The 23,909-nt window shown below is 43.2% G+C and overlaps 1 protein-coding gene across 14 annotated transcripts in view; it reads right to left on the minus strand.

The window, feature by feature from the left end:
• Positions 1 to 23,909, minus strand: part of arvcfb (ARVCF delta catenin family member b) — a 156,904-nt gene that overhangs the window by 38,953 nt on the left and 94,042 nt on the right. For 9 of the 14 annotated variants that reach the window (XM_069182171.1, XM_069182173.1, XM_069182174.1 and 6 more), the window contains 6 exons: positions 17,452 to 17,610; positions 16,587 to 16,607; positions 15,246 to 15,353; positions 11,905 to 12,536; positions 5,612 to 6,114; positions 245 to 428 (listed from right to left, as the gene is read on the minus strand). In XM_069182171.1, coding sequence (XP_069038272.1) covers positions 245 to 428; positions 5,612 to 6,114; positions 11,905 to 12,536; positions 15,246 to 15,353; positions 16,587 to 16,607; positions 17,452 to 17,610 — 1,607 coding nt within the window. The remainder of the gene's footprint in view (positions 1 to 244; positions 429 to 5,611; positions 6,115 to 11,904; positions 12,537 to 15,245; positions 15,354 to 16,586; positions 16,608 to 17,451; positions 17,611 to 23,909) is intronic. The other 5 variants (XM_069182178.1, XM_069182175.1, XM_069182176.1 and 2 more) reach the window with 3 other exon arrangements.

A 23,909-nucleotide genomic window follows, 5' to 3' on the forward strand; every position in this document is an offset into this window, starting at 1 on the left:
TTAGATTTCACCCAAAAAATCTTACAAGCGAGTGAACCTCAGTGTTAGTGTGTCAGTGTTAGAGAGACAAGAGTACAGGATCTTCCCCGATAGAAGAAGATGTAGTTTATTGTGACTCACAATATCCGGCACCAAGCAGGATCTCTTTTGAAGTAGACTCATCCCTGCTCCGCCCACCATTCCCCCACCAACGCCCCAGACCTCGATGTGCTGAAGAACCGGACCGGCGCGCAGACCGTTCTACCTCAGACAGCCCGATGTGTTCTTGAACACCGTGGTCCACTCGGCGTCGCGGGGCTTGGAGTCTTCGTTGGGCTCCTGCTCCCAGCCTGAGTGAGGGATGATCACCTCGTTGGTCAGCGTCTGGAGGCCGTGATTAATGATGACCATCTTCAGGGGCTCGTAGGAGGACAGGTTCCACAACGTGCCTGCAGTGGGGGTGGGAGAGCAGAGAGCTGATGTCTAACGCTTCACAGGCAGCGTGGCGGCTTTCCCGCCTCTTCCACTGCCCAGGGACACACAACGTAAATCCCAAAAGTTGTGAAAGCATGTTCATTTCCGTATGTCCCCAAATAGTCAACCGGCAGCCATTATCACCCTGCTACTCACAGCTGGCAGCCCAATGAAGCTCAGCAGGTGTGAGCCTGGCCAGTACCTGGATGGGAGACCTCCTGGGAAAAGCTAAGGTTGCTGCTGGAAGAGGTATTAGTATGGCTCACCCTGCAGTCTGTGTGGGTCCTAATGCCCCAGTATAGTGACGGGGAAACTATACTGTAAAAAGGCGCAGTCCTTTGGATAAGATGTAAAACTGAGGTCCTGATTACCAATCAAGGCCTCATAATAATCCCCATCTCTGAACTGGCTTCATCACTCTGCTCTCCTCCCCACTGAGAGCTGGTGTTTGGGGAGAGTACTGGTGCAGTATAGCTGCTGTTATCCAGGTGGGGCTGCACATTGGTGGTGGTGGAGGGGAGTCCCCATTACCTGTAAAGCACTTTGAGTGGAGTGTCCAGAAAAGCGCTACATAAGTGTAGGAAATATTATTATTAAATATGGAAAGTCTGACATGGGAAATGGACAAAGCTCTTTTAATGAAATGTGAAGAAAGGCATTTGTCCTTGTTTTTCAAAATGAAAAAAAATCTGATCCTATAAACGGATATATATTTATACTGTATACGGAGAGAAAGAAACCTTACCCACTACATGAGAAGGATTATTGCTTATTAAGGCCCAAGAGTTCTTTATCCTTTTGGCAGACAGAATGAGCTTTACGAAAATACAAGGGGCAACAGCAATAAAGAAAGAATCAGGAAAGCTTTTTTTCATCATTACAAATGAATGCACTGGATCAAGATCTTTGATTTCTGAAAAACAGGGTTTTACTGCACAAACTGAAAGCACAAAAGCATACAAACAGAGTGAAATAAATTGAAAGATGTTATGTTTCACCAGAAGAGTAGAGACAGTACAACTGTCTGGATTGAATAATGAGATACACCAGAAGCAGAGAATCTTGTTCTCTTTATCACAACAGAAAGCATGAATTGTTACGCTTTTCTGTTTAACTGCGATATTCAACACAGTGGCCATAACTACAGTTCTCAGTCCTATTCTGGCAAATTTTCTATTAGCTTTGCATTAACTTAATTGAAATCACTTACTGCAAAAATTAAGATTTTAAAACAGCTATGCGGAAGGTCAAAATGATCACACATCTTAGGTCAAACACTTAGTGAGCAAAGATTACTTAAAAAGGAACACATACTGTAGTATCTAAGGCCAGACGTCTGCCTACAGAGTACAAAGATGCACATCTAGTGGAGTGAAAGGGATTTAAGGAAGAAGTACGCATGGATGCACAGTATGCTGGAGGGACTGCAGGTCGATTACCTCTCAGTTCAGTGTGATTAAGAATGCCCCATTTGTTTGAATAACAACCAGCAGCAACATGGAGTAAGATTTAATTATACACAGTTACGAGAACAATATAGTGAATGGGGTTTCTATATCTATATATTCAGAGAAATTACATAGGATTGCAATTATCAAGCTTGATTAAACCATTAGCAAGAAAGCTATTCAGAAACAATGTTTCCCTGATCTCATCTAATTGCAAAATGAGGTAACAATGATACCGTATCAGTGTCACAGAAATGATCCCCTTGCATGTTCTTATTTGTAACAGTGTCGTTTTAGATTTAATTAATTTAATCTTCCTTGTACTGCAGAAATCCATGCCCATGTATTCTAACCTGTAATCACAGGCTTTCGCAGTTGGAACTACTGAACAACTCTGATTACAAGATCTGGGCGATTGACTTGTGCCCTCTTCGGTCTTGCTAATTTTCTGAGGGGGTTAATCAAGCTGGTCTTGGCCCAGGAAGAGGCATAGCTGAGCAAAACTCAGAGTGAGTTCTACCGGTCTCGGGTAAAGAAGAAGAAAAAAAAGTCAAACTTTTGGAACCCTAATCACCAGCACTGTTCCAATACTGGATGAGCTTCCAGCTGTGTTGCTTATTTTAAATCTTGTTTGGGATGACATCACTAACCACAGCATGAGGAGACTCAGCTCAGGAAGAGGAGAATGTTGAACGGAAATCTCTTCACTGAGAAGTCTGCCCCATGCAACAAGCTCTAGGAAACCACAAGAAAATCTCTCATTTGTCAATTTCAGGTGATTAAAAATCTTTTTAAGATATGCACCAGAGATGATAACAGGCAGCACAAAACGATGACAGATCTTCCTAACACTTGAAGTCACTTATGCCACAACGCCGCTAAAAATAAAAATCTTTAACAACTGCAGAAATCCACTTTTACAGACTATGATGCATAAAGAAAGTGTTTTAAATGTCTCTTTTATTGTTTTTTAAGTTATTCCTTCTACTTCCTCTCTGATAGCCACCTAATCGATTATGAAGCAAAGAAAAAAGAGCAGTCAGGAAGGCTCTGTGATGAACACAATTGAGTTTGCCTTTCCTCATTGCAACCTGAAACCCTGCTTAATTCAATTTGCTTTCAGCTGCAGATGTGCTTCTGTAACAGCCCATTCACTCACTGTGGGCCATTATTGCTCATCCTTTCCCGTGATCATCCATCAGCCTAAGCAGATTTAGCATTAAGAACGTTAAGTCACTGAACATCAAGGAAGAAAAACTGCAAAGAAGCCAAGAGGAACAGAAACGTTCTGCTGTGTAAGTGCAACTGGACACTTGTCAAATCAGGCAAAAGGTGTCCAGCAAAAAGCCTATCATGTTTGTTGGTGGTGTTCCATCTTCTCTCACACACATTTGCACAAATCACACAGATCGGTGTGGCTGGAAAGCTACAAAAGCAGAGCGAACTACAGAGGAGGCACAGATAGCAAACCCACTGGGCATGTCCACAGGTGCACAGGGACAAAAGCACGACCGGAGATCCAGTATTTGGAGACATTGCCTGCAAAAAGCATAGCGAGTCCAGTGTTAACTGGATTGGCTGGCAACTGAAGCCCGCTACTGCCAAACTCTCTTGTTCAGTGCAGCCCTAGGAAAGCGGCACAGGTGCCCTTTAACTTAGATGCAGCTCTCTCTGATCTATTCACAAGCCTCACGATAGTCCAACGATAAAATAATCTGCCCACCCCTTCCATCCCTCGACTAGCAGCTTCCCAGATTCACTCTAACGCTCCTATGCGTTAATATTTGTACATTATACTGGAGCTTATACTTATGTAAAACAGAAAAGAGTTAGGGGGGTGTAGGTGGTGTAATCCACCGACATTAAATAATGCAGTATGGGGCTATCTATGCTGAATGATTTACAGAGCAACAGCTCTTTCATCTTCAGATTCAGAATGCTAACCTTGTCACTTCTCTTCTTCAGCTGCAGCAGTACAGGATCTTATGCATTCCAAGCGGGTAGAGAACTTCTTGCAGCTCCACGGGAGATCAGAACACAAAGAACTCAAGCCCCTGTTTTAACAGAACACCGAAAATGGTTTCTGCCTCCTCGGGGAGGACATGCCGCAGTTTGGCGTTAACACCGAAAACACAGGTAGGCGGACTGCCGAGGGTAATCAGTCCAACAAACCACCTGAGTAAAACTTCACTGAGCCGCAGGGATTTAAGGAAACGCTGATCGCTCTGCTTCTTCACTTTAGCCTGCAAACTTTTCCTTCCTTCCCCATCAAACGCGATGCTTCCTGTTTTGCAGAGAAATTTAATGTGCTGTGGTTTGGACAGAATAAAGCCTTCAAAGAAAACATATGGCTATTTGAAAATAGCCCACTTTTTTTTAAACATGCAATTATTTTAATTGTAGAAAATCTAGCTCAAATCGGGTCGGTTTGACAGGCTGTGCTGCTGTTCGGAAGGGTTGCTTTTATGGGACTTTTGCACTTAAACCAAATGTCTCGTGCTGGTTTTGGAGAAGGAGAGGCCTATTCCTTGCCCAGCTCATGGAAGGAAGCTATTTTTAGCGACTGACTGAGAGCAGGTTTGCGCTGCAGAGGCAGTAATGTGTACTGCAGCACCCCCACAGCAGCATTACAGAGAATCTCAAGTTTCACGGACACTGCTCTCCAGCACTACAGAGCGCTCGGTTTAGTGCTCATGTCAAAAGTGCTCATGAGTGTAAGTGCACTACGCTGTCACTCAGATTTCTTTTATCCATCTCGCGACTTAGTGGAAACTGCACTTGTGAATGTACACGAGCCAGCATACAAGCAGGCGAGGAACGATGACAGCACAAAAACGCAACTCTCTGCCAAGTACAACTATTCCTCAACTCTCCTGATTAAAGGTTTTTGTCCTACGACAGGCTGCTCATTTTCTCCGATACGTACAGAGTGGTGTCAATGACGGCTTGTAATGGTCAGCGAATTGCTACGCGAAAAGTAGCTGATTCACTTAAGCTTCTCTGCGGCGTGCTGTCAAAGCAAAACAAACATCCTTTCCAACAAATGCATGTCAGTCTAACAAACCCATGGTGCTCTGCGGAGGTGAGCGGAACAAAAAAGTACAAGAGGCCATGCTTTTCACCTGAACTGAGACTAATTAGTTTCTGTTTAAATGCACTGCTCCAAGAACATGCTGTGCATCTCCGCTGGAGTACTTTATCATCAATATTGTAAAACTGCCTTTCGTGTCCGGTTATTTCCCACATTTCTTTAAAAAAATACATTTTTAATATATCTCTAGATTTTTTAAGTATACTATGAAATATTTATGGCTCTCATCTCATGCCTGTTACTCTTGACAAGCCTCTGATAAGCTTCACTACAGCCCATAATCTATTCACAGCATTCCCTCCTGCAGTATTCAACTGTCCATCTGAATTAACGTGCACGCCTCTAACGCAAAAAACGGGAGAAGAACACCAAAGCAACAGCAGACGTTCTTGCTCTGCTGTCAGAAAGCGTGTCTAGCTGACTCCAGCTTGGCAGGTGCTTAAAACACGAACATGAGGGGAGAGCCACGATGTCTTCTGGCCAATATATGAAAGGCCGAGCAGATTCGGCAAACTTTCTAGAAATACAGGTGGGATGGGAGGGAAACTCGGCGAGTTCCCGCAGCAGATCGCCGGTTTCCTGCAGCGGAGGAAGAGAGGATACAAAGGCAGGGCGTTACCTGTGATCAGCTCGCGGACCTCCATGTCGTTGGTCTTCCTCAGCAGGCGGATGAGGGCGGGGATGCCGTCGCTGTTCTTGATGGCCACCTTGTTGTCGTTGTCCTTGCCGTAGGAGATGTTGCGCAGGGCGCCGCAGGCCTTGCGGTGGACCTCGGGCTTGGGGTGGTCCAGCAGCCCCACCAGGATGGGGATGCCCTTCAACTGGCGCACGTCCTTCTTGATCTTGTCGTTCTCGTAGCACAGGTGCTGCAGGTAGGCGGCGGCGTTGGACTTGACCGGGTCGATGGGGTGGCCCAGCATGGCGATGACCTCGGGCAGATCCGGGTCCCTCCAGCGCGGGTCCTTGCGGATGCTGTCGATGGAGGGTGAGCGGCGGCCCATGTGGTCCAGGCTGGCCATGCTGCCCCTCTCCGGCTGGGCGAGGGGCGCCGTGTACACACTGTGGACGTAGGGGTGCCGCTCGTCGATCAGCTCCGCCTCGATGGGGTCCTCGTAGCCGCCCCTGTGGAGAGGAAACGGGCAGACGGGGCGTACCCCCTCATCAGCAGCCCGCGCCAGCGCGTCGCCGAGGGAAACCACCTCTGCCGCGGAGAGAAACGCTACCTTCGGCCTCGAGGGAGGGTTTTTAAAAAAAATTAACACAGAACAAGAGGCGCTGCAACGCCACAGACAGGCTGTGTAGCTGCAAGCGACTGGGAGCTAAAAATAAGGCACATTTTTCTCAACTTTGCCAGGCAGGAAAAGTTAACTTACAGCAAAAAGCTGAATCTCGCACCCGTTTCGGAAAAAAAGGCTGTGTTACAGCGCCTGCTCTTCCCAGCTTAGAGAAGTGAAGCTGCAGTTCACCTCTCCTGAGCTGCAGCACTATATCCATGCATATTTATGGCCCTTTCCCAGGACTGAACAGATTCCCGAGCCCTTTTCTATTTGCATTGCTCTTTCCTTTGCAGAGCCAATCCCACAGGCAGGCTACAGTACCTGCAGGCTCTCTCCTATCCACCTTCTCTCTGTGATCAACAGTGAGCAGCACAGGCAAGGCGAACCAATCCATCTTTATAAAGCACGGTGGCAAAATGTAATACATTCTGCATTACTGGGTTGCCAGCTCGCATACTGATAAGAGTTGCTCCTAGCTAAGAGATCATTAGGATTTGAAGTAGATCTACACATAAGGCAAGGTTATTTTTATTCAAGATGGCCTTTTTTCTTAACCTCTGCAAGCTGCACTGTATTTTTCAACTTCAACTCTCCGAAAGAGTGAATCCCAATGGATGTGTCATTAAGTAAAAAAGAAAAGCTGCCTATAGTAATATCACTGCCTGCCTTACTCGGCCTTCTTCCCAGTCTCTTGTTCTACACACCACAAATAGACTGAACAATTCATATATAAATACTATGTCCCTGTTATTTAAAACTTTGTTTCCATTTCTTCTTTTCTTTCACAGATTTTTGCTCGGGTTAAATACTGTAGCAAGCTACGCAACTATTGCAGAAAAAAAAAAGAACTTCTAAAAACGGCACCAGGAAGATTTATTTTTACTGGACCATGATTTGAAGCCACGTGAACCACAAGCAAAAAGCAATTCTTCCCTTTCTCACAATTAGCAATTAGGATTTTTTTTTAGAGGAGTGGTTTATTCTAGAGTTAGTTGATTTAACAGGTTTTTTTTTTAAATGTGAGCAACAGTCCCATTTTTTAAGGTAGAACTAGCTGTATTTTAACAAGGTGAGCTGGAGCTATGACTCGGTAATGTTCATTGTGAACTCAAACTGAAAGGTATTCTGCTAGTTCACTACGAGGAGTGCAGGGAATCGAGAGTTATCAATGTCTGCCTGAGGCTGTTGATGGAAATCCATCCAACTGGCTCAAATAAACCCACAGCCCACAATCTGTCTAGCTGATCACTGCGTCTTCTGACACAGCCCCTATGTCATCAGCTGTTTGCGTCCCCGAGAAACTAATTGAATCAATTTTAACCAAACAACGAAAACGGAACACTGCGGAACTCAAGGGTGGGCTCAGATCACAACAGGCAATAGGCAGGATATCAAACGAATTGAAGGGATTGGAAAAACATGACTCACCCCTGACAGCACTATGACGGTGCCAGTGATCAAAAGGGCTGTGATTTTCAAAGGACCTTACCTTCAAAAACCAACAACAAAGCCACCATTCGCCAATGACAGGGCTTACATTCCAGATAGACTGGACTGATTCGGCAGCCTACGAAAGGAAACTGCTACACAAACCGAAGGCTGTTGGCTATATGGTACTGTATTCTTGACACACACATTTCCCAAGCCAGGTCCAACCAGTAGAAAATTACAGACCAACACTGACAGTCGGCCTGAACAGCTCCCTCACTTTCACCCTGTATTCTTAAAGCGCTACTTGAAACCACATTCATGAGCTGTGGGACTTCATAATTGGACTTTGGGATGCAGGACGCATTCAGCCTAGGCTGTAGGCCATATGAAGTGCACTTTATTGGATTTCTCTCAGCTTTCTTTCTCGAGATCTGGCAGAAAAGGACAGAGGAGCTAGGAGTGGCTACAAGGAGCAGTGGATCTCCAGACAGCACAGATCCTAACCTGGTCACTGCACAAAGCTGTCCTGCAGTGAGCCTTTCTCAAAAAAGCAAAACTTTGCTGGGCTTCAAAAGACTATATCGCTTTGTTTTCTGAGGTCTAGACTTATCTTCTTCTTACGGCTAATTAAAACTCCACCTGAGTGGGGACTGTGAAATGTAGGTTTCATTGGAAATAATCCGTGAGCCGAAGGCAAATGAGAGATGTGAGCTGGGGACTCCATTGATTTAAAAGAAAAGACAGAAAACGGTGGACGATGGAGAATTTTCTACTAAATCTGGTGACTGAGAAAGTGAAGTGAGTGGAAAACGCTTATCAGCTCCAAAGAAGGGGCAAAGTTTGGTCACCCATCACTCTCCATCATTGACGATACCTTATTTTCCTCATTACAGAATTTCTGTATCTCTTCACAATAAGTGATGGTTAATGATTAATACGTGCAGAATGAGGGAAGTCATATGAAAAGGTCACTAACACATTGCGACTTAAAAGTTCATTTTGCATTAACACCATAGGCATTTCTGTAATTAGATTAAAAATACGGACCCATGGTGAGCTGTGAAGCAATGAAAGCAATGTACAGTTAATAAAATATCATATCATCTTTCAGATGTAACCATTTCTGTGCAAACACTTTCAGGCTCACTGACTGGAATGTCAAGATTTGCATTTAAATTGATAAAGATTTAAAATGCAGCACATGAAGGACTGTCTGCATTCATTTTTATTCATGGGCTATCAGCTCCTATGCCATCTCTCCTAGCATCCGAGAGGGAATGCCTTCTCACCTGTGACCTTTCTCCAGTGTGTCCAGTTTTAATTTTAGCATCCCAGTAAATGAGCTCAAACATTTTTCTGCTGGATGAGGACAGACGTAGGTAGTGGACTTTAATCAGACTTTTTGTCCTTTGCACCATGTCATCGGATAGTTTTATTATACATCAGTGATGTGATGTTTTCCTAGCAGTAATGATTTTGGGGTTCATCTCAGACTTCTAAGTGATCCTCTGTGTAGAATCATGTCACAAAAAAAGTGAAGAAGTCAGACTTTTTTATCATAAATGATTCGCTTTTTGGGACGGTTAGAAGCAGTGATGTTTCACAGAAGTTGTTCCAATGAAAACCTGACCCTGCATGACTTTAAACCTCACCATAATGTCCCACCACTGCCAGGTAACACTATAGCTGTATAACCAATGAGTCTGAGGTTCTGCAATTGTAAAGCTAACTAACTTTAGCATTAAACATGATCCCCTGATCCTTCTCTTACACACTCATTAATGGATTTTATGTTGAGAAAATCAGCAGATTAACAGGTCCAAAGCAGAGAACACCTATAAGAACCCCTAAAGGTGTTCTCAAAAACTATTTAGCACTACTATATTTTGAAGAGGGCAGTAGAGCATCGATGATGAGTCTCTGGACTCATAACTAGTACAGCAGGTGGCGAGTTCGAGTCCGCCCTGCAGATACGTCAGTCGTACTTTGGATGAGGTGCTTTTCCCAAGATGCTCCAGTCCAACCAGCTGTATAAATGGGGACCAGCATGGTGGGGGTTCTGCAATGGACTGGTTTGTTGCCATGAAAACCAGGATAATCTCTGGCCCCCATACACAACTGTGGCACTGGCTTTCATTGAAAAATAATGTGAATAAGCAACACTAGATCAAATTATGCTCTGCATAACACCCCTTTAGCCCTGCGGAGACAGCAGCCTGGAAAGTGCATCATATAGTACAGGGCGCCTGATCTGGAGACACTATCAGCTCTGCTCGGGGTCGAACACACAGAGGCCAACATAAGCAAAGGCCCTTGGTGTCCAAGGGCAGTTTGGCAGGTCTTTGGTGTAACCTGGTATCGGGATGAATCTTGCAGAGATACAGGGTCCCCAGAAGGAAACCACCAGCTACAGAGTGGCTAGAAACCTCATGCTGTCTGCACCAGTTTAAACCCAGTACTTAATTATATTAATGACACCCTGCAAACAGGGAATTCAAAAAACAAAGAAAGATGCATGCCATACAAGGCATGCATGTTCAGTGACAACACCAAAAGGTTCTGTCAAGCATCTTAATTTCTTTTTTCTACTTAATTGAAGGGTTTACAGCTGACTCGATGATAGGCTGTAATTAAAATGATTTAATTCCTGCATCAATTACGGCAGTTTATGTCAATGCCTGTCATTAAAGGAGTGCATGTGAAGGCTGGAGACTGCTTCTGCCTGCTCCTGAGGTTTGTCATTCAGCATGCCAGGTCAGTTCCAGGAAAACACTGACAGACAAGATGAAGTCACACAAGGGAGGGCAGTACACTGTGTATTTTAAACCATCGACAGAAAATGTAGGGAAATGAGGATACTTGCCTCGGATTTAAGAAGTCTGTTGCACTGATCTAACTGCTGATTAAAGGAAAACAACTTAATTCTACATTTCCTGCCCCCAAACAACTGCTAAAAACAGCATGTCAACCATGCAGTCTTTGAACTGGAGAGGAATGCGAAAGATTTGATTAAGAGGACACCGAAATTGTTCCAAATACTGTACAGTTAGGGGATGATCTGATAACAGTCAATTACAACTTTGTAGCTCCTTTGAAACTCGACAAGATACAAACATGAAAGCTGCTGTCTCAGACAACCTATTCACATTGACATTCCACTCAAGTTTGAAAGCTTCTCAGCTCTCTTTTTGGCTTAGTACCAACATTTCTTCCACTTAAAAAAAAAGAAAAATAAGAATCTTTAATAAATCCATCTGTCACATTAGACAGGTCAGGATGAAAAGTTGTTTTTTTTTTTACCCTTACTTCCACCAAACAGTTTCGTCTGCTTCAGTTCCTTAGCCAACTGCCTTTTCTTGGGGGCGCAAGAATGGAAACTGCAGTAGTGTCACTCAAATCGAAACAAAAGAGAAACTCCATACTGCCAACATCTAACAGGTTTTTTTTTTTAAACGGATTTAAATAATACGCAGGGTACGTCACACCAAATGAGATAAGCAATGATTGAGCTTGGCCACAGTTCATTCAGAAGGAGCCTTTCAAGAAATATAGCCAGTATAGCCAGGAAAGTGTCTGGCCACAGAAATGAGGCTTTCAAAAAAAGTTAGCAAATCAACTCGCTGTATTACAATCCTCTCCATATAAAGCAATTCTCCTTAATCATTAGTCAAATGGACAATTAACATTTATCCTTAACATAGAGCTGTATAGTTCAATTTGCTTTCTCTACCATGTTTTAACTATTACGTGTTCATATCACACCAAATTATCCACTGCCTTTCTAATTTTCTTGACCATCAAGTCATAGGGGTGTAACCACGGCATCCTGGACAAATGTCCCCCTGGCCTTTACCCATCATGGCCTCCTAATAATCCCCAACTCTGAACTGGCTTCATTACTCTGCTCTCCTCCCCACTGAGAGCCTGTGTGTGGGGAGCGTTCTGGGACACTATGGCTGCCGAAACATCATCCAGGTGGGGCTGCACACTGGTGGCGGTGGAGGGGATCCCCATTACCTGTATAGAGCTTTGAGTGGAGTGTCCAGAAAAGTGCTACGTAAGTATAAGGACTCATTATTATTGTTGTTATTATTATTATCAAACCTCCTGAACTCACGTGGTTGACATTGCGTTCTGGTGGAAGACGCAGGCCAGTTACTTGGCCCAGCCTTTCCTATCTTTCAGAGAGAAATGGCATCCTTACCGGACTCTGGTCGGGTCCCTGACCGGCTCTCTTCCAGGCCTCCCCCTGTCGGCTCCTCCGAGAGTCCGCCGCCCGGCCGTGGAGTAGTCCGGCTCCAGCTCGTAGGCCTCCTCTTCTTCGGGCCCCAGGCTGCGCCGGTCGTCCTCCAGGCCGTAGGGCTCGGGCTGGAAGCGCTCGGGCTGGGAGCGGTTCAGCTCCGCGTTGTTGCTCCCAATGGAAACCTGGGGCTGAGCCATGTGGCCGTAGTCGTCCTTCCTGATGGGGAGCGTGTAGCTGTTCTCCGGCCGGTAGTTATTGGGGGGCATGTAGGCGTAGCGCGGGCGGTAGTTGACCCCTCTGGAGAGGCTGCCGTAGTTGTCCGACATGTCTGTGTAGCCATCGTGGATACCGTAGTGGCGGTACTGCCCCTCGGGGGTGTCGGTGTAGGAGTCGTTGTAGTTATTGTAGGAGCGGGTGAGGGTGGAGGTGGCCTGGGGGGTGATGTACCGATCGCCGTTCTTCATGTACCTGCGGTCAATGGAGTCCGTGTAGCTGCCCAGCGGAGAGGAGCCGTCCGCTACGGGCAGGCCGTCTGGACCCATGGGGACCTGGCGCACCGTCCGGGTGGTCACGGTTTTCACCATTTTAGTCACCTGAAAAGCGGCAGCAGGGCAGCTTTGTCAGTGTGCGTTCATTACAAGCCTAATGCAACTCTGCGTGCGGGAGCACAACGGGGCGCGGTGCGACGTGCAAGCATTTCCGAGCCCAGGACAGGCCGCTCAGTGCAACACAAGCCAAGCCAACCACAATCAAACGCCAAACGGTCCAACACTCATGACACACGCCGATCCTTAACACACATTTGGAGCTTTCGGTGGTTTTCATCTTCACAGACACTTAGATTGATGGATGAAATGCAAAAAACATCTACACCTATTTTAGGTGCCCCTGTATTTAGGCATTTGCTGGTATATGAGGTACAGATCTGTACGCTTGGAACACCACAGCTGGTCCAGTCTGCACCACAGGGATAAGATTAATTCATCATGACCTATGAAGTCTATTCCTATTGTGCTAAAAGGGCCAGATGTCAAAATTTTGGACAACCAGTCTTCTCCTTTAAGATCCGTAGGCAACAAAACAGCTGAACTATTGGAAATTCTGCTTGAACGCCATTTGATCAGATTCAGCCCTCCACTGGGCTTGCAGTGAAATGAGCTCATTTTGCAAAACAAAGCTGTTAGGAGAAGAACCATGGTAATCAACTTAAATGATCCAGGGAATTGTTCTCATAGCCTGAAGAGACAGATCAATGAGCAATTACTGAAGTCAACCGCAAGAGAAATAGTTAACCACAGAAGCCAGACAATGCCTTTATAACCCTTAGGGAAAAGCTTCTTGCTGGAATATTTGTGTTTTAACACAAATATTGTTAGAATTTCAACGTGCACGTTGGAATGGTGGAGAAAAAAGCAAACTCAAAACCTGTTTTTTTTTCTTCTGGCCATGGTGAAATGATCTCTCTCAGACCTGGCTGACTGGGAGTCAGTGCTCTTAATGGAAAAATCAATGCTTTTAAAAGTAACTGGAGCCTGTCAGACAATCTGAGCTCTGTCTTCATAAGTTCCTGAGAGATAAAGAATCAGATTGGCTATCCAGATATTCCTGCACAATAATTTATTCTTTCACCTGTGTCTTTACATTCCCCATAAAAATTAATGAGGTTTGTAAAAATTAATTATAAATCAAAATGCTCCCCATCTGGCTCTCTCCTCTCAGAAACATTGTCAGTCTGCCACAATGTACTGTACGTCAAACTGCAGTTGATCAGTGAAACAGGGTGCAGTGTACCAATTACATATCTTGTTTTGTAGAATGCAGCTGTTAAAAAATACTCCCCAAGTTATCTGATGTGACTGGGTTATTCTCCTTTCCAAACCAGACAATAAATTAATTGTCTGCTAGTAAATGCTATTAAGTAATTCATCTGCCAACTGATAACTTAATAAAGGAGCACTGAAATTGTTATCCTTAGTATTTTATACTATACCTCATATCATTGATAGCAGTTTCTGGTTTGAACATGCACAATTAGTTCTTTATATCACAATAATGCTGAGGCCAGATGTAAGGTATCTACAGTAATTACTAAATCATATTAAGGTGCTGTATTCCCAAATCACACCAGTGAACCAAGAGATTTTTAGGTTACACCAACTTTAATCAAAAAGTTTAGCTCAGAGGTTAGAATTTACCAAGCATTTCATCCTCTGTGTTAATAGTGGATTAAGTTAAAACAGGCAGAAATGCTTTCTCTTGCATTATAGCTGGACTGTCTTTAAAAACATTAGAGGAAAATATTTCGAAGCATTTTTTCTATTTTCTACATATTAATTTCACATTCAATACATGATATGAAACAAATATTGATAGCTATATATTCCAGGAAATCACACCTTGACCTGCTCCAAGACCGATCATTGCAAAAGTTCTCTTTTCTGATCTGAAAACCCTGAATGGATGCCAGAATTATGCTTCTTAAAAGGCGACTGAGCTAAAAATTAATACCAACCTTTTTACATAATAAGCTGGAAACACTTCTCAGAACTAAAATAAGTCATTGGTTGTATTTTAATAGGATGAAATTGCATCCCCTCAATTCTGCAATCAATTAGCAGATGTGCTTGATCTGATAAAAAAAAGTATTTTGATTTTTGTATGTAGCAATCCAGTAAACATGTTAATACTGTACCATATTATAATTGAGGAACAGATGATTCCTTAACAGTTTTGTACAGTATATTTCAAGAATTACTGTCATAAAAACTGATCCCAACTCTATTGTTTGAATTTGCTTAATCACCCAAAACAAACCAGAAACTTTGCAAATGCGGAATTAAAACTGCCCTTTTCTTTCAGGACATTTCTAAGTATTCTGCAGTAATCGTTTTCAACTAGGGACCTCAAAAATAAAGAAGTATGAAAAAATAAAACTGGCTCACACTGGCAACAAAAAGATCTCAGTACAGCCTCATCTTACTGGAATTAAAAAGAATGAACTGCGCAGAAAACCTTTCCCTAACAGAGTGTCTCCATTCTGGGGAAGGAGGCGCTGTACTTGTTGAGGTTGGGACTGATTCCTGGACTGATTCCTGCTATAATGAAAGGTGGTCACACTCGGAAAGCAAACAGAATTGTTGTGCACCCAAGTGCAAGACTGCTTAACAGGCGTCATGGTCAGACCATACACCATTGTGAGTATTTCATGATGTCTTCAGCGGTTTGTGAGAACCAACACAGAGCAGGCAAGTTAGGTGTAGTTACTGTTAGGCAAAGCGAAACCAGGAGCACTGTGTGTTTACAGGATCTATCTCCAGGGTAGGAGTAGAGGGCTTAGGCTCCACTATCTTCTCGGTCACCGTCATGGGGTGGTATGTGCGACGCGTGATGGTTTTAACAACCTTCGTCACCTACAGGAGGGGATGGAGGATTTCAAGCAATGTGAACACCAGATAATCACAAATGGACTTTAACACAAACACAAATGACTAGAGATGGGCCTGTAGGCATAAATAATGCTTCCGTTTGGATTACTCCTCTATTGTTTTTTTTTCTCTTCTACAATTTAATCTGTTGGTTACAATAAAATTCAAAGGCAGAAACCGTTTTGAGAAACGTGAAGGCCACATGGTTGGAAAAGAGGCTGACTTGAATTTCATTTCTGTAGCATACTGAACCTAGTTACTTCTTGTGCTCATTTTATCCAGGTTGTTGCTGGTCAGGCCAATCTCTTAACTAAAGCATTGCACAACAAGGTCTTATTTTTCAAACAACAAAAGCAACATGTGTCTCATTTTGGCAATCAGACACCACATCATTTCAATTATGACCACCACTGAGCTGAAATGTGTTTAGCTCACTATTAGCTTTTCCTGTTGTCAACTGCAAGATGCAGAGACATGTAGACAGCATATGGTATTGTTCACAGAGCATACAGAAGTACTATATACACGTATAGACATGGAAATATTAGGATAATTATTATTTGCACTTCTTAAAAAAATGAAATTGTTTAATAGATAACATGTTTAGAGATGTTCAATTAAAACAAGTGAGCAATTCCTTAAATCTTTAGTGTTCTTTTCACACTTACATAATCTGTTGGACATTTTCATTTGCTTTAGTGTACCATGCACAGGAAAAATCCAAGAGTAAAACTTTTTTTTTTTTAATCAATCAGTTAAGATGCATCAGCTGAATTTAGAGGCCGTCAGTTTGTGTGTGTGTGGGGCGGGGGGTAGATTCAGTGTGAACTGTGGGGTATGACCTCAGCACAGGATTCAAGCAAAATTTGTAGCCTTCCAAAATGGAATCCACCCAATTTAGAGAAATGCCGTCATGTCAGACATTGTGCTTTCTGTTGTAAAATGAAAGCAGCTTTTAAAAAAAGATTCTTCTGCTAGTACACCATATTACACTACAATATATACAGTATATAACAATCTTCCACAGTTCTTCATCTGATGCAGTTTAGTTCAAGCAGTGTGTCACAAGGCCAGACCAGTGGGTTCCAGTACAAGAAGAGTCTCTGCACTGGGAGTTTAGGCTGCAATGCTTTAAACAAAAGATTGTGGGTGCATGTTTCAAGCGATGAGCTTGTGACGTGAATGAGATTTGCTTAATTTAGTAAACTTTTGACTTACCTTCACATTAGTTGATAAATCCTTATCAAGACAAAATAAAAAATACAGAGAAGTACATTTAGACAACAAAAAAGAGCTTTTTAAAACAGGTAACTGAGAAACAATGGGAAGCAATTTTAGGACCGTATCCAGTTGTGGTGCCATGAGTATTGTCGTTGTTTCAACTTTTAATGGTCTTTGATGGTCTTAATGGTTTCCTTCCATGACAAGAATAAAACAGGGTAGGAAACCAGTTACTCAAAATGAATTACCATCAAAAAGTGAAAGTAATACAAATCCAAACATTATGAGATTTGTGACTTTTGTAAATCACAGAATAAATAAAACTCCCCTATGAGGGGGGACCAGGACAAACACCCCATGGAGAAGAAAATGCTGATAATTATTCTGAAATGAGGGACAAAGCTGCAGAATTAGTTTCTTAATGCTGTGATATTTCAAAAAACAAAGAAAGAAAATTTCACAGAAGCACGAACAGGCCTGAGGTGAGGGTGTACTTGTCTTGAAGGCAGTGAAATATATACTGGTTACAGAGAGACCGATACACATGGCAAAATCAAAATGTGTGCAGTTTCTCTAACCAGTCTTTTAAGCCCAGCCTGTTATCTATGGGATTAGAAGTCTAAGGACGTCTTCCATCGCCCGTGTATGAAAAGGTGCTCTTGTTGTTTCTCTTCGTTAAAGAAGGGTGAGATAAGATGGTGCCAGTTTGGTCCCGGGCACTCAAGATGATGTGTTCTGCTGAGTAACTTTCCACAGCTCTGTCAGAGCACCCAGCAGGTCTTCCAGGGGTATGAGGGCCGGCTCCTGTCAGGGTTTGTCCCCTTACCTACCCCCCCCCCCCCCCCCACACTCCCCCATTTACCTTCGTCTCAGTCCGGCGAGTGGTTCCATCTTCTGAGGTTACCACGGAGACGTGCGAGGTGGGCGTTCCAGGGTCCTCCTCGATCGTCACCGTCTCTTCCACCAGCTCCTGAGGCTCCTGCATCATGGCTAGTGATGTCTGGTTACTGGGGCTCTGCTCCTGCAGGCCAGAGGGCACAGAGAGACAGGGGGGTCACAGGAGGAGAAAGCAGGAAGGACTGGGGTGGGTGGGGTAGAGTCCTCATGTTTTTTTTAAATAAAAGCCTCGGTTCTGTTGGCCACTCTGATTTCTTTTCACACAAAAGCAGGAAAACTAAAGTGCAGAAATGTACAGCACTGCCTGACCCTATTTCAAGGGAACACAACAAGCAGTGAACAACGTCCACAGTGTCTCTATACTGCACAGCTACCAAAGGACTATTACTGTCAAATCAATAACACACTTAGCACATATCTAAGTAACCAGGGCCCATTATTTTGGAATGTTGCAAAACTAAAAGGTCTGCTTAACTCAATTCAGCATTCTCTGCTACCTTTTCTTGTCCATAAATTCAACTCAGACTTTCATTTCAGATATTGAGGGAAATCGTCTTAATCACAGCCTGCTAAACCACAGCATAGAACTGTTGTTTTTTTTAACAAACATGGCTGGTTTCAAAGCTCATTTTAGTTTGTCAATAACCACAGGTTATTTGTAAAAAGGAATAAATATTTAAACCTCAATTCCTCCCCGTGGTGGTAAAGTGAATCATTAAATTCAAAGCAACCATGTAGCACTAAACATTAAGACTGAAGCTAGTGAGAAGGATTACAGATCACACAGCGGAGCCTCTCCTGTAAACTCAAACCTTCATGTAAGACTCGGCTTGCTCTTGTCAGAAGTCAAAAGTTTCACAGTCCTTAAAGTCTGATGCCAAAAACCATCAAGGAACAACAAGCAGCCAAATTCGGCAGCGATAGCTGTAATACAGCAACTGCACTCCTCTAATTGCAAAATTACTGACAGAAAGGAAGACACTAGAAACAACTGTCAATAACAACTAAAATTATATTTTAGCCTACAGTATGATTATAGCCTCACGGTGTCCATTAAGAAAAGTTACGCGCTATGCTGTCATTGTAAGCAAAGGAACAGAGGTTTACCGGGGCTCTTTATCATTTCCTTTGAAAATACTAACAAGGTATAAACCCTCATTAGTACTAATGAAGCTGTCATCTTCATCACTCAGACTTTCATATCACACCAGAGCTACAGGCACCTTCTATCTCTTCAACCCTTTGAAATGATCAGATGACTGTACAGTACGTCCAAACAACCTGAAGAGACTCTGACCACAGCTGGAAACAATACCAGTGTTGTGATGACCAAAGACATTTCAATTTCAATTTCAATTAATCACCGGATACAATACTTGGTGCATAATTAATTTATATGGGCAAACTCTCTCCTGTACATAAAATCTTGGCATTTCTTTCATCAGAGTAATACTGAAGAAAATATGCAATATCTAGAGGCATATTTGCTAAATTTTTAAACTTGGGATATAGCTTGGCACCACCTACTAAATACACATGATTTTTTACAACTAGGCACAAAAGACATAAATGTAAGGTTCATTTATAAGACATCTTTTTCCCCATCCATCTAAGGTAGACAGCCATGGTAAATACTCAAGTTCAGCAAACCTGGCCCTTGCTATTTACAGTAATTGAAGTTCACACCTTAACATGTCGTTAGCGCCTAAGTGGGGTGAAAATTGTAATTGTGACCTTTTCTTTCCCTCTGAAATGATTTTCCGTACAGACACGCTTGGGTACTGCTATTCGTACCAGCTCTGTCGGTTTGAATATGTCACCACTACTGCCTGCTTCATTAAGCACTTCAGGCTGCTGCCAAGCCAAAAAATGTGAAGGCTTAGCTTGGCCAGAGAAATGATGCTTAAGTGAGCCACTTCAAAAAAAGCCACTGTTCCTTCAAAAAGAAATAAACAGGAAGCAAAAAGAGTAGAACTTGCTGCCTCGAAAAAATAAATTAAAAATGCAGAAAGGAGTTAACATAAATCTTTCATCTCAGGTATGGGAAGAAATTAATTGCCTGGCTGTGACCTTTAAGAGCCGGCTAAGAAATCTCTGAGAAAATAGCTCCATAGACCAGACAGGGTGCATTAAAAATACATCCCATATTTAATCTCAGCAACGTCACCTCGCCATTTCCTGCAACCAGTCCTTTTCGGAGAGTGACACCTCACTAAGCTGAGGCCAGACAACATTTGAATTGACAGGCACAGGAAACTGACACCAGTAAGGAAAATGGACACAACTCTGAGACATCTCACAGGGGGGACGGAACAGAAGAGTCTGAGCAAAGAATCTGGACTTAATATACTGTAGTTAAAAAAACTGGACTCTTGTTCACCTGTAAGAACTGCCCAACCTTGACACAAAGACTTTCCTCTGGAGAATGCTGGAACAGGGGGTTATGAAACTACTTGTATGCCTCCCTTTCAAACAAACATTATTACCACAGAAAGCACTTATTTAATGTACAGTATTTGGCCAAACAAAGTCCTATTCTGTAAAAGAAACTTTTCAAATACATTTCTGTAAGCGGGGCAAGATTTTGAAAGCTTGCATACAGAAATGGCAGCGCTTTCTGTGATATGATGAGTCTTCTTATGTTGTTGTTTGAATTGCCCACTGCGGTGAGACTTTGGTTGAAAATCTTTGAATATTCTGTCCAGGGATTTAAGGATTCAGCACTGTTTGCTCAGGGTGCCGCTTCGTCAGTTGCTGCTGATGAAAGTCCGCCCCCCCTTTTCTTGCCTTGTGAAAAGGAAAGATGAGAACAGAAGTAAAGAGTATGTTTGGGAACTTGTAAAGAAATTCAGGAATCTTTGCTCCTCGTCTTTCTTGGATTCGGGGGGTTCAGAAACAGATCTCAACTGCAGGAAATTAGATGGTCTGTCGATGGCTTTTAGCATTTCACCTTTAATATATCCGACACCTCCACCTGACTGCTGGCTGTGCCAAAGAAATGAGGTTCACAAGTCCTTACCAGTCTTCACAGTGCATTGCTAACACTGCAATGTGAAAACTGTCAGCAGAAAACTATTATTTAGTTATTCTTCTCTATTTTTGATTTGAGCGCTCCTGAATTGCCTTAACCCTCATTGCCACTGCAATTTCGAAATGCTTGATTTGAATAGCTGCTGCTGTAAAGGCTGGGGCACAATATAAGCGAGTGCCCTACATGACCCTGATTTTCCACCTGCTAGGAAGAATGAGTGGAAATATTAATATTCTTCAGCAGCACCAACAAGAGGCTTATTTAACTGTTCCCCTCTGGGGATCTCCTGGAGTCTGGACAGTTAAATGTGAGATGTTCAGACAAACCAGCTTATGTAGTTTAGCACAGCTAAAGGCTCTTTTGGTCAATAATTGTTCCTTTCACAAAGACTTAGATAACTGCACTTGGTCCATTAAACACTCACTAAAACTCCAAAAAACAAACCTACCGCCAGTTATAAACAGCAAACCTGTTACAATGTGGACACAGAAAAGCTTTAATTTTAACAATTTATTTGCCTTGATTCTTTTATCCCAAGAGACTTTTATTTGCAGCCAATGACACAGCTGGGTATTTTATTGGAACAAGCCAGGCTCAGAGCCTTGCTCCAGCCTTGTCTCATCTGGGGTTTGAACCCACAACCGCCCAGTTAAAACTGCAGAACCCTGACTGCTGCTTCAGAATGCTGTGGGAAGCAAACAGCCACCCTTGTGCAGCAGGACTGTAATCTGCAGCTGGTCAGGTGGTGAAAGGTTTAACTGAACGCAGCCCTTACATACAATCCCAAAGCAGGGCAGTATGAGTCTATTTAAACTTGGGCTTCTCATGAATTCATCAGTCTTTAACTGATTGTGCCATCTTGGGAGAACCTAACCGCCATCAGATTATTCACACATCACAGGACCTGGGAGGCAGCACTTTTCCCATCAGCATGGCGTCACAAATTGGAGCCATTAATCATTAGTTCTGATTCCACCTACTGGGTGCCTAAGGAATGTAAAGATGCAGAGCTACAAGTGGGAGACGAGACACCCCAGCACAGAACCCCAGCACAGATGCAAACAGGGGACAGGGAACGACACACAGGTGTCAGTCATTGCTGCGTGGGGGTCTTTAAGCTTCAAAGAATTGCGACTAACAGAGCCGCATCCCAGGGATAAACAAACCGATGACGCACTTATTCAAACCAAATGGATGAAACTGTGCAATGATTGGTCCCTCAGAGGCTGAAACGAAAAAAAAAACTGCAGTTAAAACAGGAACAACTGCAGTGCCTAGCAATAATTAAAGACCTCATCATTCCAGGGAACAAGTCACTCATCAAATTATACAGTCATTCAAATCCTGAGAGGCTTCAATGGAGGATGGCACTGTGGAATTAGAATTGTAATCATGTTTAAACTTACTGAAATAAAAATCATCACCCCAGAGATGAAATCCCCCGTCTCACATACTCCCATAAAGTCTAAAACACAATATGGTGTGTAGTACATCTTATTCTACTACCAGATGTTCTAGCGAGAAAAAAGGAGACATAATAGTGCCTCTCGGAGCCTTTAAATTGAATAGCTTTTTGAAGAAACTAAAACTACAATTCAAATCTGAGGAACAAAACTTTTAACAAACCCTACGAAACAGCAAAACAATCTTCAGAAAAGATAGACCCTTCCTTTTTCGTGTTGGGAAAAATTGCAATTATTTTCAACAGTCGGCAATGGTTATTGTTTGTTTAATACTTCATTCAGATGTAGGGTATTTGTCAGTTGAGACAACTTCACACCACACCGCAGTAGGATCACGTGGAGTGAGTGATGACTTGGGCCTGAGATTCATAAGGCTGGAATTGAAAACAGCTGCTGAATCCAGAGAATAAACAATGGATTTGAGCAACAACAATGAAACCAGTTCAAATAACTGATCCACACAAAATGTTCCAAACATTAAGCCATGGACTGCTGATTATACAGCCCTACTGACTGCACTGCAATAACAGCTTCCCTCAACACTTACTGTAGATTACCCTTACTCCAGTGTACAGTTTCACACGTACATATTTAATGTACAGGACGCAGCTAGATTGAAACTTTAAAACAAGGCCATGTTTACTATGCTACTGTGCATCATATCCTTAAACCCTAACCTTGGTATCAGCATTTTGTAGTGTCATGCAGGGAGGGTAACAGGATTTAGTTCAGACTGAGCCAGCAATCACTACAGGTCTCTGCACCTCAATGAGGGAATTAATCCCCGTTCGTGCAGCCTTTTTTCCAGAACTCCCACTCCACACATTTCTGGTTAGACCAGCTTTGGAACCCATACGCATGACACATTCGAGTCACAAGTCCCAGATTGCAGTTAATGCTAGACAAGCGGTTCTGAATAGTTTTTTGTTCTGTGGGCCTAACGGATGCTTATTTAGAAGAGCAGAGCAGGGGAATGACGGAGACAACCGAGAACAACACACAGGCGTTCAATTCACACCCTTCCCAGCACAAAACTGCAGTAAGTCCAGTAACGGTTCCAAGGTTCAGGGCCCTGACAAAGACTGCACTACAGTCAGGTGCGCACCTGGTGCCAACTGACTGGAAAGATGAATGGAACCTTAGGCCTCTCTCCCACCTCTTCTTCCAAAACTGAGGTAAACAACGCTGAGAGAATGAAGGCAGTTCCAGGTGACGGGCCACCTTCCATTATTGGCCCTAGGAGACCCAGAGCCTGTTAAACAGTATATTAAAAAGACAGACCTACTAATGGGAGAGGTGCACTGCAGAGTTTAACGAACCCCAACCTCCCCCCTCAGCTTTGGAGCTGCTTAAGCCTTCTTGATCTCTCCTCTCTCCATGCAAACTGACCTCATCTCAGAAGGACGGATTTTGTTGAGCTTACCAGCACGGCTTTTCCCCCTTTTGATTGTGCAGAGCGAAAACCCTGACTCACACAAAAACAGAAACGGCAGTTCAGAGAGCCATCCTGAGCGCCAAAATCCAGCCCTCTCCACAACTGAGGGACGCCGCAAAAACTAAAAAAAAAACAGCACGGTTTAAAGACAGCTTTGAACTGAGAAAGAAAATACTGGTGCTACACGACCTTCCTCGGAATTAAAACAGTCCTAACTTCAAGTCTGTGATGGAGTGTATTTGTGCCACTACACCTAACGCGTCATTTAGTACGAAGAGCGGCAACTTAATTTTCTGAAGCCAAGCACTTAAATTGTTTTGTTAAGCAGTGACAATTTGAACAGGATGACATTTAGACTCTGGCTTCCCGCTGCAGTCAGGTCTGAAGTGCATGGTACAGTTCTGTAGGTGCTAGCCCACTTACTCTCCCAAAACCTTCACGGTTGTGAATAAAAATAGAAATTGCGCCAAACTGCGGAGCTTTTTTTAAAATTA

Source organism: Lepisosteus oculatus, chromosome 22, assembly GCF_040954835.1.
Source record: "Lepisosteus oculatus isolate fLepOcu1 chromosome 22, fLepOcu1.hap2, whole genome shotgun sequence".
NCBI classification, from domain to species: Eukaryota; Metazoa; Chordata; class Actinopteri; order Semionotiformes; family Lepisosteidae; genus Lepisosteus; species Lepisosteus oculatus.